This window comes from Gossypium hirsutum, chromosome D05, assembly GCF_007990345.1.
Source record: "Gossypium hirsutum isolate 1008001.06 chromosome D05, Gossypium_hirsutum_v2.1, whole genome shotgun sequence".
NCBI classification, from domain to species: Eukaryota; Viridiplantae; Streptophyta; class Magnoliopsida; order Malvales; family Malvaceae; genus Gossypium; species Gossypium hirsutum.
The window spans coordinates 24,425,987-24,445,850 of NC_053441.1; the positions used below are offsets into that span (position 1 = coordinate 24,425,987).

The 19,864-nt window shown below is 31.9% G+C and overlaps 3 protein-coding genes and 1 long non-coding RNA gene across 5 annotated transcripts; all 4 read right to left on the reverse strand.

The window, feature by feature from the left end:
- Window positions 1-1,206: 1,206 nt before the first annotated feature.
- LOC107914763 (probable serine/threonine-protein kinase At1g54610) lies at window positions 1,207-4,911 on the reverse strand. The gene is made up of 7 exons (XM_016843785.2): window positions 3,924-4,911; window positions 3,546-3,830; window positions 3,135-3,452; window positions 2,783-3,010; window positions 2,559-2,659; window positions 1,980-2,331; window positions 1,207-1,707 (listed from the first exon to the last, which is right to left on the reverse strand). Exons 1-7 carry the CDS (start codon window positions 4,341-4,343, stop codon window positions 1,573-1,575), a joined length of 1,839 nt encoding a protein of 612 aa, XP_016699274.1. The 5' UTR covers window positions 4,344-4,911; the 3' UTR covers window positions 1,207-1,572.
- Window positions 4,912-8,104: 3,193 nt separating this feature from the next.
- On the reverse strand, window positions 8,105-9,430 carry LOC107914030 (ethylene-responsive transcription factor ERF020). The gene has a single exon (XM_016842745.2). It carries the CDS (start codon window positions 8,745-8,747, stop codon window positions 8,304-8,306), a length of 444 nt encoding a protein of 147 aa, XP_016698234.1. The 5' UTR covers window positions 8,748-9,430; the 3' UTR covers window positions 8,105-8,303.
- A 562-nt stretch (window positions 9,431-9,992) lies between these two features.
- On the reverse strand, window positions 9,993-12,800 carry LOC107914028 (uncharacterized). The gene is made up of 3 exons (XM_016842744.2): window positions 12,245-12,800; window positions 10,451-10,711; window positions 9,993-10,354 (listed from the first exon to the last, which is right to left on the reverse strand). The coding sequence occupies exons 1-3, from the start codon at window positions 12,659-12,661 to the stop codon at window positions 10,166-10,168; spliced, it is 867 nt and encodes a 288-aa protein (XP_016698233.2). The 5' UTR covers window positions 12,662-12,800; the 3' UTR covers window positions 9,993-10,165.
- Window positions 12,801-15,657: 2,857 nt separating this feature from the next.
- On the reverse strand, window positions 15,658-18,792 carry LOC107914100 (uncharacterized). Of its 2 annotated transcripts, none has more exons than XR_005914083.1 (2): window positions 18,047-18,792; window positions 15,658-16,287 (listed from the first exon to the last, which is right to left on the reverse strand). It is a non-coding gene; the product is annotated as an uncharacterized lncRNA (long non-coding RNA). The 2 variants fall into 2 exon arrangements; XR_005914082.1 differs by having other exon boundaries at window positions 15,658-16,874.
- Between the last annotated feature and the right edge of the window lie 1,072 nt (window positions 18,793-19,864).

Genomic DNA, 19,864 nt, shown 5'->3' on the forward strand with positions numbered 1-19,864 from the left:
GGCTTGGTGTTGTGATCTCGGGGCTTGGAGTTGTGACTTTGGGGCTTGGTGTCGCGACTTTAACGACAAGTTACTCCAAGTCTTTTCTTTGAAGTTCACTTCCTTGATATTTGACCTTAGTCATCTCCCACCACAAGTTCAAATCAATCATTAGACTTCCAACAACATAGTTTTGTTAATTTGGATTTAAGAAAAAATAAAATATAAGAAAAATTAACATTAACACTAAAACCTAAGAATTTATAAAAAAAACATTAAAAAATGCTCATAAATTACTTGAAAACAAACTTATTAAATACTCAAAATAGCCTAATTTTATTAAAATTATACAAAATAAAGGATAAAATTGATATAAAATTCAGAACCTAATATTATCCATGAAAAATGTGGTATTGAGATTAACCTTATTATCAAATGTTAGGCATTATTAGTAACATCATGCTGTCCACTTAATGTAATGTTTTTGAACTAAACATGGTTCTTTAATCAAAGAGTCTTTTCATAGAAAAATTCAAGTGAATCAACTTTTTCAAATTAATTTTTTGCTTTGTCGACAATGGTGTTAGTCTTCGGACTGGTTGCTAGTCACAATTTCTCCAACATTTTTTTATAGTTTTATTTTATTTTTAAATTTAATCTATATTTTTATGGTTTTATTTTGTTCACAATTTCGTGATTCAATTATGAACACATTTTTCGTGGTTTTTGTTTTGTTCACTATGTTCTCTTTGAAAGAAAATGTTGTTTTATTTTACTTTTAATTTTTAGCATGTAGTGATATATGTGATGTTTGCCAATATAAGGATGCCGCTGAATTTATTAAAAACTGTTCTCGGAAGGCTTTACTATGATAAATCATAGTGATGGTGATAGATTCAAGATGAGGAGAGAAGAATAAACCATCTAAGACTGGGCTTTTTGTGCATCAGTGATGCTGTGAGTCACTTGGAGCTTTTAATAGTTTTTTTTTTGTAAGATGCACATTTCAACAATTTGATTAAGTTGATGCATCTCTAGTTTGTTTCTGAATAATTCCAATGTTGTAGTTACCGTCAATTTATTCTTCTCTTTTTTTTTAAAGATTACTTTGCAGACATGATATTTGTGCATTAGTTTGTAATAGATTTTTTTATTATATGTACTATATTTTTGTCGTATTGTTATTCATAGTTCCTATTAATAATAGTGTTTTGTTAAAGAAAAAAATAAAATAAAAAATGTTACATTCCTACCGATTATGTTGTGTATCATTCTCCAAGTGCCCTCTTACTTTGATATTCAACTACTATACAAAGCGCATTCCTCCCATCTCATGCATTTGAAATAGCAATGCATGTAATCAAAACCAATTACAAATCAACCCTATCAATATTTCACCAGACTCTCATGACCCCAATTCAATATAACATTTCAGTCTCGGTCTCAATCTCGTTGTGTTGTGACTTGATAAGGTTATGAGGGTTGCAACTTGGCATATCGAAATCGGAGAACTGTCAGAACAAGCTTCTTACAAGGAAGCCTGCTCGTGCAGTCGATTTTATACATTGCTGCGACTTCAGTTTACTGCTGTCCTCACTTCTCGATACGTGCTTTTCGTACAGCCTGCTGGATTTGTCTCTCGTGCTCTTTAAGTATATCTTCAATGTTTCCCCCAGGAGGCATCAGTGGTCCTGAGCAGTGGATCCTGTTTTTCTTTGCTGTATAAACCTGCAGTAGTTGAACCAAATATGAAATATCATAAATGGTGCAGTTACTTGCAGATACTAAAGACATGATAGTTGCCTCAGAGTTGACTGGGACCATTTCTACCCCAAACTCGACATTCGACATTGAATGCACACACTTGAGTCCAAGTAATATAAGTATGTAGGATGACTAGACCTAAAAACGGTACGGTGATGATGATGATCATGACGATGATGATGAGATGATGAGAAAAGTTGGTAATGAGAAGTAGTTAGAAACAACTGGTAGCTTACCGAGGCTTGATCTTTGTTTGATGCTCTATCATATTTCGTATAGCAAGTGTTAGCTACCTGAGGCTTCATTGTATTCTGTTTTCTTAACTCGCTGATGTTTCTCGTACCACCTGTCTTGTTCCATGAATCTACTGCACTAGGATGGATCATCGAAGAGGAACTAGATATACCATTTTGTAAGTTGACCTTGCAAGGATCAAGGATCGAGGCACTAGGATGATCATATTTATGCGTGGCGCCTGGTTTTGATTGTCCCTTAGCAATGAATTCCGGTGAACGCGCTTCCTTAAGATCTCGCGAACCTCTACTAACCGATTCAGCTCCTCCACCCTTCATAGCCTCTGCTCTTTTCCTGAAGTTACATCATAGAATAAAGGTTTAAAGATGGATTCAAAAATTTCTCAGTATCTCAAAAAAAAAAAAGGTATGGAATTATTCATGTTGTTTCATTCTTAGGCCTCCATCAGTATAGGATATACGCATCACAATGAAAAATTAATTGACATGATTTTCTTGAATTTTTTAGTATAGCATGTGTTTGTGTATGCATTGGTTAAAAAAAGACTGAAAATGACGAACCTTCTTGCTTCCTCATTACGTTGTTTGGCATCTTGTTCCTTGCTTGGAGGATACTTCGGCAACTCTGATGGTGTGCAAGGGAAGGGCTCCGTTGTGAAGAACTGAAAATTCACACAGAGGTCAAAATACAAATCAAACTACCAAATCATATTTCAAGATGTGCAGAAATGAATACTGAACAACAACAACAACAGAAAAATATATATAGATGTTTGTCCAAATACCTCACTTCTAAGTGCTGAAGTAGCAGATCCTCGAACTTCTGGTTCGATCGCAAGGAGTTTATCAATAAGAGACAAGGCAGACTGAGGCAGATTTCTGAAAGTGTCAGCGATCAATCGTTTGTAAGGTTGTTGAGGTTTGAAACTAGTTGCATGTGGAAGTTTTGTTTTCTGCCAATACTCCTCGGAGGGTGAACCACAGAGTTTAAAGATCTTATGCATTTGCTCCACCTGGAAGTAATCACAAATGGAAAAAACTTAGAAACAATTCTAAGTATCAGTATCCGACACTAGTACCCGAGCACTGGAAACAATTTGAGGAAACAGGTCACATTCTACACAGAAAAGAGAGTACCTCTGTTCTTCCTGGCATAATAGGCTTCCCAGCAAATAATTCAGCAAGGATGCAACCCGCACTCCACAAATCTATAGCAACTCCGTATTGAGTGGCCCCAAGCAAAAGCTCGGGTGCCCTGTACCAAAGAGTTACGACACGGCTTGTTAGTGGCTGCTTTTGGTCAGCTTTAAAAACTGTAGCCAAACCAAAATCTGCAATCTTGAGAACTCCATTGTTGTCAATCAAAAGATTCGAGCCCTTGATGTCTCGGTGCAGAACACCACGGCTATGGCAGTGTTCAAGGCCAAGAAACAGCTGTTGCATGTAACATTTTATCTACAACAAAATTGCATATGCCTCTTATAAGAACTACAGCAGATATAGCATGAGCAAGGTATTTTATTGCAAAATAGAGAAACATGTACGTACCTGTTGTTCCTTGAACTTGATGGCGGGATTTCCTGCAAGCCCTGCAAGGTCATGGTCCATGTACTCGAAAACGAGATACAAGCTGCACGATATCCTTGAAGTGACTATACACTCGAGCTTCATAACATTTGGATGGTCGAGCTTCCGTAGAATGATGATTTCCCTAGCCATGAAACGGACACTCTCGGGTTCCACATTAACAAACCGAACTTTCTTCATAGCAACTATTTTGCCCGTTTCAAGGTCACGAGCCCTATATACGCTGCTATAAGTTCCTTGTCCAATCTGCATATACAAATTACCATGTCAGTTTTGGGGAAAAACATTGCTGAAGTGAGAGAAAGTAAAAGAAAAGCATTGATGAGAACTGATAATTACTTTCTTTAACTTCTCAAAAGATTCGATCCGTCGAGGCACCCATCCCCTAACAGCTTCACCGGCAACCGAAGCTAACCAGGAAGGCCAACCGGCAGCAACAAGTTCGGCGTCAGCCCGAGCAGGAGAGTTAGCTATATCCACTGAAAGACGAACTTTGGATGGTCGACGAATGGAGCCATCATTGCCACGTCGAGCAACTAAAAGGTCCTCTTTCTTTGTTGGTGTAGGAGCGACCAATTGCACTGATTCCATGTTGCTTCTGTTGTTCACATCTTTATCTTTCTCATTATCGTTTATACTCTCATCTTTGGCTCCTTTGGAGCAAATGCAGCCCATAATCACTCCAAAACAATCCCTTGTTTTTGAACAGCTCTGCCTCGAATATGTTTGTATAAACGATAAAACCCCGCTTCTTACCATGCATTAAACGACAGGGGAACCCTGAATAAATCTAGGGATTCCCATGTCCGCCATTGTTGCCGGATTCAAACCTCACAATGATATCATTTCTCAACTATTTTTAGTCCACACCCACCATTTAAAACCGTTTATTGAGAATCGAAATCTTCCTTCTTTTATATGAAACAACCCAAATTGTGAATGTATATCAACAGTCAAACAAATCAAAATCTGAATAAATTGGAGAATAATGATAAGAGTGAAAAAACGAAGAATCCAAAAACGATGGGCGATGTAGAAGGAAACTAAAAATCCAAACAAAAATTCCCTGAAATCAATACAGAAGAAAATATTCTTATGAAAAAATAATTAATGATTCCTTATGTTTATCAATTAAAAAAAAACAGAAAATGAAAAGACAGAGTGGACATTATTGAAAAAAAAAATACAGACGAAGAAGTGGACACGGAAACGAAATGGCAGGCATTTCATGAGATTATGTCCTAAAATTGCGATAAACCAAAGATTTTTAAGGATATGACAGATACTAGAGTTCTTCTATCTTCTGTTTTCATCCTTAAATTAAATTTGTACAGTGAAGCCAAAGTTGGCTAGAAGTTTTAATGTGATCATCTCATTTTTTTAGGGAATGATAATATCAATCATATTTACTTATATCTATATTTATCAATGATTTTTAAATTGATTGGTTTAATTAACAATTAAATTAAAAATTAAAAAATTATTAATTCCCGATTCAAAACCTCTTTTCGGATTGGTATCTCGGCCAATTCTTGGTCCAACTGGATGGTTCAATCTGGTTCAAACAACATTAATATTTATTACAAAGCTAGTGTCACGAGCTAATCGGATATCAACTTAGTTGGGAAAAAATGAAAATACAAATTACATTTTGGTTATTTTATATTTTTGAGAGGATGATAATATCAATAATATTTATTTATGCCTATACTTATTATAAAGCTTTTAATTGAGTTGTGTTATGGATTAACTAGATAGTAACTTAGTTAAAAATAAACGAAAATACTCTCATTTTAGAACAAATATATTATATTTATTTAAGATTGCTTTTATCATATATATATAGTAAAATAGAAAAATATACTAAATTTATACCTCTTTTAACCTTTTACCTTTATTCTTCACGCTTGAACTAAAATCTCATTTATTATTTATATTAATTCTTATAAATTTGTTTATTGCATCATTTTATTTTTTCCTATGTGTCATTATTTAATTTAAATTTAAAGCTAAATTTATTACGATATTAATGTCACAAATATTCAAATATGGCTTCGCTTAATTTAAAATATAAAATATAAAATATGTTTATTTTTGAGATATTTAGTAATTAAAAATTACGTGGCACCCATTGTGTTGGTAAAAAAATATTTTAAAAATAGATATTATTTTTAAAATTAAAAAAAATAACATTGTTTTGAAGTAAAAATAAAAGGTTTTTCTTTCAAACTTTAGGATTGTATTTTTAAATAATTATTTTAAAGATTTTAAATAATCTGTTTAAAACATAAATATCATTGTAATAATATTTGTTGTTTGTTAAAAAAATTATATTTTAGTTTGGTTCTAGTTTTTAGTTGACTTGTGACACCTATTAGAGCGCTTTCTTTTATAAATTAAAAAATTAAATGTTGAAAATTTAAGTTATAAAATATATTTGGTATATTACTTAAAATTAAATACGGAACAGTTTGATAAATATAATTTTAAAATTTTAAAGATAAAATATTTAAAGGATAATATTAAAAGAAATCAAATAAAAATAATTGAAAAATCCTACATTAAATAATAAATAACTACTTAATTAAAAGCTTTATATATAATACTAGATATATTTTTATTAAACATTTTTTTATAAAGAAAGACTATCACGAAATTTAATTTGAAATTAATGTCAACTGAAGTCCTTTATATTTTTAATGAAAAAAATATTATTTATTCTTATTGTAATTTGGGTTTAAATATATTTAAAATTTCAATTTTTATCGAGATGATTTTAATTTTAGTTTATTGTATATGTATTATTATGATTTTGTAAAAGGTGGAAATAATTAAGTTTGAAATTAATATAAAAAAATGAACCTCATCTTTTTGACTAAATAAAGTTGGATTCAAAGTGCTTACCATTTAAACTATTTTCAATCCATACAGAACAAAAACAAAGGCAAAAAAATAAATCTTCAACTCTTAACGGTTGAGAAAATTCCAGACGTGCAGTGCGGTATCGGGAAGAGGTGGGTCCCCGCTATAAGACAAACCAAAGGATGACACGTGGGTTTTCAGTTATGGAGATCGACATCCACAGTCTCCAATGAATACGATTGCCGCCAAATTCCAACGCATAATAAACCGTATTTTATTTATTTTTCAGAAAACATTTTCAATTTTTATCCACTAATTTGTGTGTTTTTTTTAAAAAAATGATTCCAACCCAATCACTATTAAAGAAAGTTTTTAGATTAATCGATAGAAAAAGCAGATAAATATTAGTTAACATATACTTTGATAAAAAAAATATTATTTAATTTTGGTTGTAGATTATTTATGTAGGAAGGAAAACTAAATATAAAATAGTAAAATTGGACATGTAAAAAAATGTAGACTTAAAAATTACTATTAACCCATACTCAAATTGAATTTGAGCTTTTATGTGTCATCATAAATTAATTCTATATGTATTATATTCGAATCACCAACTTAATTATAAAATTACAAATTGATTATTATTTTTAACTATAATTAATATTATTAGAATAGTATTTTTGTTTTTTAATATTTTTTATATCGTCTTTAAATAATAAATTATAAATGTAAAGACCGAATACATATACAATAATATAAATTATTAATTAAATTTTAAAATAAAATGTTCTGGGTGATAAAATCTAATATAATTCATATATTTGTGTGTGAAAATGGAAATCATGTAATTATGGGAAAGTATGTCGGCCATAGGGAAAGCAAAGTTATTAAGTTTGGTCAATTTAATTTTCAGTCAAAACTTGCATAGAGTCAACCGATGACTTGGGTTTTGATATCCAAAGGTTTCACATTTTAGCTTGACCACTTGACCACTCACCCACCTCAATTGCACCTGTCAATATTTCCTTCTCAATTAAAATATCTAGATAAGTAAAGTTTTTATTTGAAATTGAAAAAAAAAACTATTTTATGTAATTAATTTATAAAAAATAAAAATTAAAATTAAATGGTACTTTAGTTAAAATTAAAATGGTGAAGTTAAGTTTAAATTCTCTCATATAGATGTATTTTTTAATATAAAAAATTAATATTAAGTTTAGAATAATATTTGTTGTTTTATTTTTTTATACAATTGAGTTAAGATCTAGTAAAATTATAATTATAAAAGTTTTAGAGAAATTATTTGTAAATTATAATTATTAGTTAATTTTATAGTTTCCAAATATAATGTGAGTAAAAGAAAATTATTATGAACATTGTTAAATACTATGTCAAATATAATTTGAACAGAAATATTTTTTTTATAAATAAATACAATTTATTTTCATTAGATTCGATTTTTTTTATAAAAAAAATATTTTTTAGTAGAAAATATTTTTTGAACTAATTGGTAAGGTAAGCATTATTGTATGTGTCATTTTTGTTCCGATATTGATACATATTGTTGTAATTTAATATATAATTGTATGTATCATGTATTATACATTCATATAGGCGAAGCTAGAAATTTTTCTTGAGTAAATTATATAATTTTATGATAATAAAAATGTAATTTTATCGATATTAATTTAAAATTTTATAAAATATAAAGAGGTTTAACTAGAAATTTTCCATTCACCCATATATATATATATATACTATTGCCTAAACTATATTAATCGGATACGATCCATCGACAACAAAAAACACACAGCATGGGCGGTCCTATGCTAAGCTCAATCCATGAACTGACGTCGTCTAAAGATAATCTTCAATGGATATGCTCAAAGTCTCCGTTTCTCTTCCTTCGCTTCTTTCCCAGGAGCCACCACCACAACTACTGCCATCGTTTGTATTTGCCTTGATTTCATTGTTCATGGGGCTGTCCATCATAATCATCTGGGCGTCCACTGCCATGCCAGCATCCGACGCCGCTTTCTGTACGGACTTGGGCGACATGTTCGAGTTAACATGTGGAGGTAACATGGAAGGGAAGTTGAGAGCCGTCAAGGAAGATGGCCGGCGTAGACAGTAGAAAGCAATGTCATGGGCGACGGCGGCGGCTTCCGGGGTTGAATACGAGCCTAACCAAAGACGTCCTTCGGTGCCTGGAACTCTGATTTCAGTCACCCATTTGCCCCATCTCCGGCGACGCACTCCCTTGTATTTCCTTTGATCTGCCCTGCTGCCGTCGGCACTCATTATTTCAAAAGAACAAAAAGGGTTAATGGAGGTGGAAGAAAATTGAGAAATGGGGAGGGAAAGAAGAGGTTATATAGGTTGAAGAAAGGTACAAAGTCAAAGGCAATTAATTAATTAATAAAAAATAGAAGATGAGATTGAAATAGAAGAAGAAGTCAAAAGTGAAAAGGGAGCACACAAAGTGGACGGTGCCTGCCTCTGCCTTTCAGAGTTTATGGCAATCTACTACAAACAAGTTTTTGACTTATCACAGTAGTCGCATTCAGGTATAAATAAATAAAAAACAATTTTATTTCAAAATAATTATATAATAAATCATTTTATTGTCCAATTCAAAATAAAAAGGTTTAATTTATTTATTTTTCTATATAAACATTTAAAATATATATTGGAAAATACTATTGAAACATCGGAGAGTAATTTATAAAATTGAAAATAAATGAAATATGTAATGGAAATACATAGTGTATACTGTATAGTGCTCAATCACTCCTCTTCCAAATTGGTGAAGCACTATAACAATCTGTTATGGCAAAAAGGTCCCATCTCCAATTTCACCATGTGCTTAATCCCATCAAAGTACAATCTTTGATCCCATTATGGCCCAACTTCTGCTACTCCATTGCCCTACCAATCTCCAATCATACATTTTATACTTACTGTGTATGTAAGGATATTTATCTAAATCCATTCATGATGGAATACATAATCATTTCCACCTTTTAACATTATCTCAATAAACATCTATTTGTGATTTGAAAAAAACATAGAAATAAAATTCAATGAACGATTTTCGTTACCGTCGATAGTCATTGGATTTCATTATTTTCTCAAAATTCATTTACTTATAATTCTTTTACACACTAAAATATGACTAAGAACAAATAGAACTTAAAAAAAAAACATAATTACACACCTCAAAGTTTTTGTTAATATTTAAGGCATTGCTAATATCTCATAAATTTATTTTTTATCTTCATGCACCAACACAATATGCGGTTAAACACTACCTAAATGATATTGACAGCGAATAGAATATTAAAAAAAGGTGACATAATTATACACTTCGTTAATCATAATCTAAAGGCTGTTAGTTTCATGAAATCAGTATTTTGCTACTATATTATTCGAGTGTGAGTATTAAACATCGAGTATTGATCAGGATTTTCTAAAAAAGTTCATGTAATATAGAATGTCGGGTACAGATGCGTGCTTTTCATGTATATGGAAGAAGATCCTCAGAAGTACGTCAAAAGTCAGGAGCAACATAGATTTATTGTACACGTTGATTAGGGGTTATCAAACAATGAATGCTAGATAAATATACATATATCCACAGGATTCAAGAGTTTTAACTTGTAAAAAAGTATTTCAGAATAAAACAAGACAAGTTACCCCATGTGAATGAAATCGTAAATCTAATTGAAGGCGTTGGAAGCAGCATATATGAAGTCCAAGAAGCCTGTTCCCTTTAAAAGACCTTTACCTGTCAAAAGCTCAAAATCCAGCAACAGCAGGAAACCGATGATAGCTGCCTTCCCATTTATAAGTTCATTCTTTCCTGTGAAACCAAACCCCTCCGAGTCCTCATCGATTACCATTCTCACCTAAAGAACAACATATGCAAAGATTATCAAACAAGTCAATTTCTTGGTTCTAAGAGTCTCGATTATTATGCTTCACAAATGATGGCAGTGTGTTACCTCGTCCACATTGACATCACTAGCAGTTATCCCCGGTTGAGCTTTTCCACTAAAGACAATCTCCGCAGCTGCATCGGATTTTACACCACCTTGCATGCTGATATAAATATTTTCGCCATCTGTTTTAACAGGGTAAACATATAGTGCCCTCAAAGCAGGTGTAAGGGCCCGCAACACTGGGTTTTTTGGATACCATTCCTTGATGACTCCAGTCCGAAGATCAAACGTGCTATCAGTTGTTGGACAAACTATACAACCATCCTGTAAAACCATAAAAAGAAAAAGTACAATCAGACATTTTACTTTCATCATTCTTAGAGTCCTTAGCAGGTAAAAAGTACCGGATGGGTATTTACAGCAGCTAAACTCTGTTCATGAAATGAAAACAACTAAATAAACACCAGGCTAGTTCAGACAGATCAATAGCCAAAGGAGTTTGATTATTAGATAATTATTTGCATGCCAAGACAGACCTTGGAAGTACAAGAATATAGGTTAAGGATTTCAGGGCTTGAGAACTCGCAAGTCCATAAAAAAATAGTCTATGAGTTGATACCAGTGCAGGTATTTATCAAATGACAAATGGCATTGGTAAGACCTAACCAGGGCCAGTGCCTCGCATAGTCATGAAATCCTCAGTAGTTTGAAGACTCGAACCAATTACCACCTCTACAAAGTGAAGATGATTATCACCATCAAATTGCTTCGTTATGTAGGGAAGATGGAAAAATGAGATCTAGAGAAGACATGCAGGAGGATAAGAGACAATAGAAAAAGGTTATAATTTTCTATTTGTTCTTAGAAACAGTATAAACAAAAAGGCTTAGCTTCTTTATCATCATATAACTTCTCAAGTTGTCTCAATTTTCCACTTGCTGATGTCTCTTAACTTGATTGGTCATAACAAATGTCAACAACCTGAAAATATGGCAAACTACATACAAAAGCGGTGCATTTTCCTCCCACTTCACAGCCTTAGCAAGCAAAAGAGAAGTAACTTCACTTCCTATAGACAACTTTACCTATGAATCAGTGATTACCAAAGCAAATGGACTTCGGATTGGCTTTTCCCACCATGCCAATAATGCAAATATTCTTTCAATATGAAAGATTTGTCTGAGTTTGTTGTAAACTTCGTTCAACCATAAGGATTTGGACAGGAGAGAAGACAAATGCACATCGCACACCAGACCAGAGCATGAAACTAATGACATAGAATTCTCTCAAAGATCATTTTTCACTAACTGTATAGATAAAAGCTTTGGGTTATTTATTTCGGTATCGAATTAAGTTTGGACTGCGGATTTCGGTCCATCATCTTGAAACCTGACTAGGGAGTGGCTGTTTTGATGGTGCTTACTATCCCTTTACTGTATGAACTCATAGGCAATTAATAACAACCTGCATGGAGAATGGAGCAATATCTCTTTCCCGCATGAATTCATCTGGAGCTTCTTTCTTTCGGTTTGCACACATTTGCAGATCCATCCAACCGAATTCAGAGTTTAGTTAATAATTCCAGTGTTTGCATATCAAAACTATAAGATTATACTATCCCATTGTACTAAAAGGAAAGAGAAAAAATCTTTCCTATAAGCTTAAATTCTGTGATAATTTTTCCTATCTCCTTAAAACCAGTTGCAGTGTGGTGTTCCAATCCCTTTAATTTCAACCCAATGTTTTTTTTAGTACTTGAATTCTATATGACTTAACCCAAAACTTGAATTTTGCAAAATTTGGAAGCATTTGAATTTTGAAGATTACACAAGTAATGAAGGGAGAAAAAAAAGAGACCTGGGTAAGCTTGGCGTTGAGCAAGCCCTCAGTGTAAGCGCCTTCAGCGGGCGAACGATTCTCGATTGCGAAAACCTCATCCTTATACCAAAGCAACAGTATGGTCTCCCCGTCTTGTATGATCACACGCCGTTCTCCTTTCGGAAGCGCCGCAAGCGGCACCACCGGCACCCAATTATCACCAGCGCCGCCGCCCGACGCCGCTGATTCTTCGCTCACAGAAGACATTTCCGTCGCTTTGCAAGTGATCCTACTGCTGCTGCTGCTGCTGCTGCATTGTTTAGTGGGGAAGCTGAAGGTAGTAGAAAGAGGGGCGTTGAGGTGGAGGGTAATGGGGGATGGCGATGGGGGAGGCCGGCGACGGCGGAGGATGGGAGTGGGCGTGAAATTGTAGTGGTGGTGGAAAGCGGTGGCCATTGGAAGAGGAGTGAATAAGAGAAGAGGGAGAGAGTGAAGAGGGGGAAGGCAACGGACTGCATTGCATGGCCACAGAATTTGAGTGGATAAACTTTCCGAGGAATACACCAAACTATGGTTTGTGTATGCCTTTATGTCCACCACAACTTTTATTTTCTCACCTTTTCTTTTTAATTATTTATTATGATCCACGATTTTTTTAACAAAATAATACATTCCTATTAATATTTATATACATCAAGCTATTTTAATAATTTGTCGATGGAGTCTTAACTCAATTGGCATCAGTATTATTTTCAATGCAGAAAAATGTGAGTTCGAGTAACTAATTGACTTAATTTAAGTTCTTCATCTTAACTAATTGAGCTTCACTTCTAAAATTCGAGAGATAAAAGTTAAATTGTTGTAATTTATTTGAGTAGGGTTATTTTCTTAATAAAATGTGATTAATTTCTGTACTTGATTTTAAATTCGAGCTAAAATTTGCAACAAAGTTATTATTATTTAATTATAAATTAAAATAAAATATTTTATTTAAAACTAATTATAATTATAAATTTTTAATATCTATGATCCGTATGAATGTAGATATTAAACTCCTTTAAATACATTACTTAAAATTAAATAAAAACATAAAAAAAAATGAACATCAAATAGAAATCCTAAATTGCCCGCATGAATTTGTGAACGAACTCCCCATCTTTTAAAATGAAAATAATAAATAATAAATTGTTATAAAATTAAAAAAAAAGTGATTTATTAATAAAATAAAAAAAGAAAAGCATATATTATTTATTAACCAATGAGATATTTTAAGATATTTTTTAAAGTCTATATTTATAAACATGACAAGTATAAATAATATAAAAGTTTACTTTTAAAATGTTAAAGTATATAAATTTCTTATACTAATGGATATCTTCCGTATAATAAAAACTTCTATAATGTTCTATTGTTAAATAATGTGTCTCGTTAAAATTTTATTAAAATAAAAAAACTCTAAAAAAAAAACTAGCGAAAGAAAAAAATACGCATGTACTCATTAAAAACCTTATTAGAAAGACCCAACGAAACAAAATTTCAATTAAGGGGAAAATAATACAAAAGCACTTTCGGGACAAAAAATGCTTTTGAGATAAGAGCATTATAATATGGTACTTATAGACCAACTAAGATATGCTGTTTTGGGTTAAAATATTTTTTATCATTTTTTTAAAGATGATACATTATATTTATTCATATCTAGTGATTTTATAACCATTGAAGTACTTAATTGATATGTTTTATTCATATTGAATCTTTAAGGTCTTTTCAGTATATCTTAATTTATATACGAGAATTTCATATGTTAAGTGCTTTATCTGTAAGTCGGGACAAATTTTTATTTTTTTAAGGTTTTTTTTTATTATCTCAAATCATTTTTTTCAGAAAAGTTTCTATAATAATTATAACAAACTCTAATCAAGATCATTCTATACAAATATATATAAGAATCTCGGATCATTTTATAATCTTCCTCAACTATTATACACTGAGACGAATTTACCATGTATGTACAAATTATTTCAATTAATATAAATAATTACGAACGTATTGAATAATTTACTAAGAATTGTTATATCATTCTAGCATTCTAAATCCTTTAGGAATTTTAATATAAATTTCTTCTATAGTGATTTATATAACAAACTATAACCACCAATAGACACATGTCAAAATTTTCATGAACTACCAGACTAATAAAATATCTAAAGATTATTACATTCACGATAAAAAAAATATTATATCATTTAATAATCAATGCCATAACTTTACAAAAATCTTTATATTACAAGTCGTGGTTAATATCTTAAAATTTTATTTTCCTTAGCTTGTTTTCACAAAATTGTTAGTTTGTATCTTATTGGTTTTATACTTTTAAATGTTTGGACCATTGGTCCAAAAACTTCACTATTTGAAAGTGAAATTAATTTTACTTGAATTACATCCGTCTATTTTAGCTAATCATTCCCATGTCTATATTTATCGATAAATTTATATTCAAGATCTTAATTTACTTTCATGATTTCAATAATAACATCCACCTTTAGGCACTTAGTCAACCCAACATTCCATCATAAACTAAGGTCCGTTTTAACCACCAATTGGGCTAGGCTCAAACAATAGGGTTAGAGTAATTGTTATGCCAACACGGGGTACCCATACAAAACCTAAAAGGTAGCAGAGGTAGCTCATTTTGCACCCAATGAGGGCTGGCTTCTTGTTGCCTTACTACAGCTAAACCCATCTAATTAGGATATTTTAAGTTAAAATTAATTTCAATAATTCGGGTGAATATGGGCCGTTGAATGTAAGGGTAGAAACTAGAAAAAGAGCCGCCCCACCTCATTCTTATACATAAAAGAACATTGTAATAAAGCATACAAGTATTCTCACGCACTCTCTTACAATCTTATTCACTTAAGCCAGTTCTACATTGCTTTTGAAAAGTGTTGTGGATAAGTGCTTTTGAAAAGTTTGAGTGTTTGTTATTACTGTTAAAAAGTGTTTTTGAGAAATAAAATATCCATTTTAGACATGAGTTTATAAGGTAACAAATAAGTATTTAAATAATGTTTAAATTAATTAATATTATGATATTTTAGCAAAAATATAAAAAATAATTTATTATAACTTATTGTTAATATTTTAATATATAATATTAATTTTAAATATTTCTAAGTAATTAATATTAATTATTTATTAAATTTAATTAAAATATATAAACTATATTTATAAAAGACATTGTACTAACTACTAATTTTATCAATAAATTCACTCAAAAATGATTACTCCTTTGATATATTTACACAACCTTACTACTGCAACCAACAAAAATTTCCAAAGTGGAAAACACATTTCTTTTGAAAAAATAAAGGTGAAGAGAAACATAAACTTCAATAGAGCAAGTGAGGTGCGTTGTCTATCAAAAGACCTTCAAACAAAAATGAAAACTCTGATCCCTAAATATTTCCATACACATTTATTTACCATTTGAAAAAAAAATTTGAAAGAGAAAGGGTGCTAAAGTTGATACCTAGTGTAGCCTCTAGAACAATAAATACAATTGAACCTATAATCCAACTTAAACTCAATGACTTATTATCAAAGTGATTACTTCTTTGCAGTATCCTAGTCCATTTCATTTTGCTCATACAGTTTTAAAATTGAAAGAACATTCTATTATAACAATGTCCAGCTTGCAGTTCTGCTTCCATCTTAGCTATTTTATCCGTAAGGCTCCTCATTTGTTATTCTCTTTCAGATGTTACAGCTCCTATCTGAGCGTGCAAGATCTGTAACTCATGCTGTGCAGTAGCAAGTTCCTGTCTCAATGTCCCATGGGTAGCAGCAATTCTCTGGTTTTCTGTACCAAGTCTCTGCATTTCCACATGCTATGCAGCAAGCTTTTGTTCCATGATTTCTGGAGGTGGCAACATATCAGAATGTGCAAAAGGACCTGGACAGGGAGGAATTCCTAAACCAAATGGGTCAGAATGTACCATGCCAGGTCCAGGGAGAAGACGCCTCAGATGAGAGGGTGGATTTCGACCTTTACTTCCCATTTTTAGTGGCTACTGTATGACCTATGCAAAGAAATACAACTCATAGGAACACTACTGCTCTCCACTTTGATTGATTTTATTAAGAAACTTGAAAACTACTCATTCATCATGTGACATGAATAACAATCTGATATTGATGCAATGCTGGGGGATTTTAGTACATACATGCAACACAACACAATCAAGGAACAATAAATACAATTGAACCTATAATCCAACTTAAACTCAATGACAAAAAAACATTAAGGAATATGTAGAAGATTTCATTAAATAATACTTGTTATCAAAGTGATTACTCCTTTGCAGTATCCTAATCATACTTTTTTCCTACAACAGTTGCAACTTAGGAGTGAACAGTTCTTTTATATGTTAACTTAGGAGTAATGACCACTTGTAACTTGACACAGTGGCTACTTAGCTGACACCAAAGAGTGCAATTATTTACATATAATTACTTATTAAAAGAGGGAAACACATGTATGTTCTTCATTACTACTAAAAGCTAACTGCCTGCATCTATTTGCTCAGCACAGAGCCTCACACTCTCCACCAAAGGTCACATAATTCACCAACATCAAATGCTAGCATCTGAGAATATCATATCCTACCTGGGAACAAATTTACAAACAGAAGGCTGTGAGCCAAGCGCCGTAGAGAGAAGAATGGCTCTTGATTAAATGTTTTAAGTATAAATCAAGCTTTAGCAGAGAAAAGCCAAAACTTATGTTAAAAATGGAACAGGAATATACCCCAATGGGCACTTACTGGCATCAGAATCTTTTACCAAAACAAAGAAATATACCATGTTTAGCTATTCACAAGTTCTCCAACTAAGTTCCCAACATTAAACAAGTTCATCTATTCTGAAATCCAAGCAATCACGTTGATCAAATCAATTGTTATATTAGATAAGAATTAATTCCAAAAGCATCTTACTAACTACTTCCAAACCACAAAGCAAAGACACCAAAAATGGAAAGAACCAATCAGGTTTTCATTACTTAATTAAATATCATTATTAATAAATAAAACTCTTTGCTTCTTCTTGATTTTTCTCAACTTGCCATCATGCAAGGTATTTCCCAACTTGCCAGTCTCTTTGATCCACGTTCATATATAGTTAATTTTCCATCATGCAATGACTCATAGCGTGGAGAATGTATGATTGTTTCCAACATGGAATGAGTCTAGATATATAAATTTGAATGAGAACTTGGATGAAACTGGGAAGAATAGATTCAATGGCAGGGTGGCATAGATGGGAGTTAGAGTTGACTACTGATTCAATGGGGGTGACTGGTTAGACTTTTGGAATTGGACATGATTTCAACGGTTTCGGCAATTAGTGCTTGGAACCCTACGGCTACCGTTGAAAATCCGACGCAAAATGGACCCTTTTTTCCCTTCTGAGGAAGGCAGCACAGCACATGAATATTTATGCCCCTCTTCTTTTTGATTCCAATTTTAAATTAAATAAACCAATGACAAATGTGCCTCTTCTAGAATCTCCAAGTTGCAGCAGCGGTCACGACTCACGAGATCTAATTCTTTGCTTGGATAAACATTAAGAAAATGTGCCAAAAGAAAAGAAGGATCCATGGGATCTGTCTCCACAGACAAGTTTCAAGGTTTTGTTTTCAATCATAGCTATCTTCTTAAAGATCCATCAACATAAGTTCAACCAAATATATCCAACAAAAAAAATATATCCAACTTAATCCTCAGGAAAATCAATCAATATACAGAAGAAGAGAAGAAGAGAAGAAAAAGATAAACTCACCAGCAGAGGGCAGAACAAAGCAGAGGGCAGAGAGCAGTGTAGCAGAGGGAACCAGCAAAGAGCAGAGAGCAGAGAGCAGTGAAGCAGCAGAGGGAACCAGCATCGTGTGGCTAAAATGGTAAAGTAACCAACCCAAAAGGACCTTTTGGCTGAAAAGCTAAAAAAATCTACTTTTCATCTGCCCAAAAGTCCTTCTAAGAAGCTGATATTTTGTCATCAAATGGAGGGTGTTTTCCATTACTTTTTAAAGAAAAAGTGCTTTTTTTTTTTTGCTAAAGCCCATCTCAGCCGCAATGAAGAACGAAGAACGGAGCCTAAATTTGTTTTAGGCACGATTTTTAAACTTTAGCTCAAACTTCAACTTTTCTCAATTTTATTTTATTTTATTTGGTAAGCACTTTTTTTAAACTTTAGCTCTTCTCAATTTTTTGAGTTTATTTTGTAAGCACGTTTTTTAAACTTTAACTCTTCTCAATTTTTTTGAGCTTATTTTGCAAGCACGTTTTTTAAATCCATGTGGTTTTTTTTTCTTAAACCCTATAAAAATACAATTACTTCTCTTAACTATTTCTTTTATAAAAAAAAATATTTTCTGGTTTTCTCCCCTGTAAATCAATCGAAGAAAGCTATCAATCTTGTACTTTATGAAAATGGTCTAGTAAGTGTGTTAGGATAAGTACCTCTACTTCCAAAATGTTCATTGTGGTTCTTAAACTTTAATTCCTCTCTAACTGTGTTAATTTCTGAACTTTAGTTCTCTCCTAACCATGTTAATTTCTAAATGTTCAATGTGATTTTTAAACTTTAATTCGTGTTAATTTTTAACTTATTAATACATGTGCCTAACCGCCCAATTGTAATGAAAAAAAAATATTTTTAACCTAAAAATAAAATAAAACATTAGAATTCCACAAGCTTTCTTTCCTCTTTTTATAAAAAGGACAAGAACAGAGAAAACAATCCTTCAATTAACAAAGATGTTTGCAAGCTTTCTTTGCTTTTTTATACATAGGACAAGAATCAAGAAAAACTTCTCAATACAGGTGAGTAAAATCTAATTCGATTTGAAAAACTCAATGAAAATTCAAATTTTGAATTAAATAGTTCGAGTTAATCAAGTTATTCGGATCAACTCGAATAAAAAAATAAATTTTTTGGTTTAACTCGAATATGAATTATACAATTTAAGTTATCCGCAAATTCGAATAAGAAAAGATCAAACTACGTCGTTTTGATAAACGTTTACCTTTTCTAAAGTTAAAAGTCAAAACTATTAAGTTAAAAGGCAATATTACGTTGTTTTGATAAATATTTACTCATTAAGTTAAAAGGTAAAACAATTATATTGTTTATTCAAATAATTTTGTACTTCGTGTACTAGTTAAATAATCTGTCCATGTAAACGCAACATTGAGTATAAACAATATGATTTGTTAGCTCGACTCGACTTAACTCGAAATTTTTTCACTCGATTCAATTCGATTCGAAAAAAATTTAAATTGAATTCGGTTGTTAAAATATGATTCGTCAACTCGAATTTTTTTGACTCAATTCGACTCGGCTCGATCGGATACTCACCCCTACTTCCCAATACTCAAATTAACAAAGATGCTTGTAAGGAAGGAACAAAACAACTACTCCAACAATTACAACATTTGCAAACCCTCATTCTCGTCTTCCTCATTTACAACATGATTGTCACTCTCTTCCATAATTGATTATCCATCTCCAATTTCTTTCCATTAGTTTGTTTGTCGTTTTTTGTACCTCTTAATTTTTTTAATCTGGGATAATAACATAAAATCTCTTGTAATTTGA

Bases quoted from the DNA above. Each gene is read 5' to 3' on its own strand.
- LOC107914763 (XM_016843785.2), bottom strand. From the start codon at position 4,343: ATGGTAAGAAGCGGGGTTTTATCGTTTATACAAACATATTCGAGGCAG. The intron at 3,011-3,134 runs GTACTCTCTTTT...GATTACTTCCAG, and splicing joins TTATGCCAGGAAGAACAGAG to GTGGAGCAAATGCATAAGAT. The intron at 2,660-2,782 runs GTATTTGGACAA...GTGAATTTTCAG, and splicing joins CTTCAGCACTTAGAAGTGAG to TTCTTCACAACGGAGCCCTT.
- LOC107914030 (XM_016842745.2), bottom strand. From the start codon at position 8,747: ATGAGTGCCGACGGCAGCAGGGCAGATCAAAGGAAATACAAGGGAGTG.
- LOC107914028 (XM_016842744.2), bottom strand. From the start codon at position 12,661: ATGGCCACCGCTTTCCACCACCACTACAATTTCACGCCCACTCCCATC. The intron at 10,712-12,244 runs GTCTCTTTTTTT...ATGGTTTTACAG, and splicing joins TCAACGCCAAGCTTACCCAG to GATGGTTGTATAGTTTGTCC. The intron at 10,355-10,450 runs GTAACACACTGC...GTTGTTCTTTAG, and splicing joins GTGATGTCAATGTGGACGAG to GTGAGAATGGTAATCGATGA.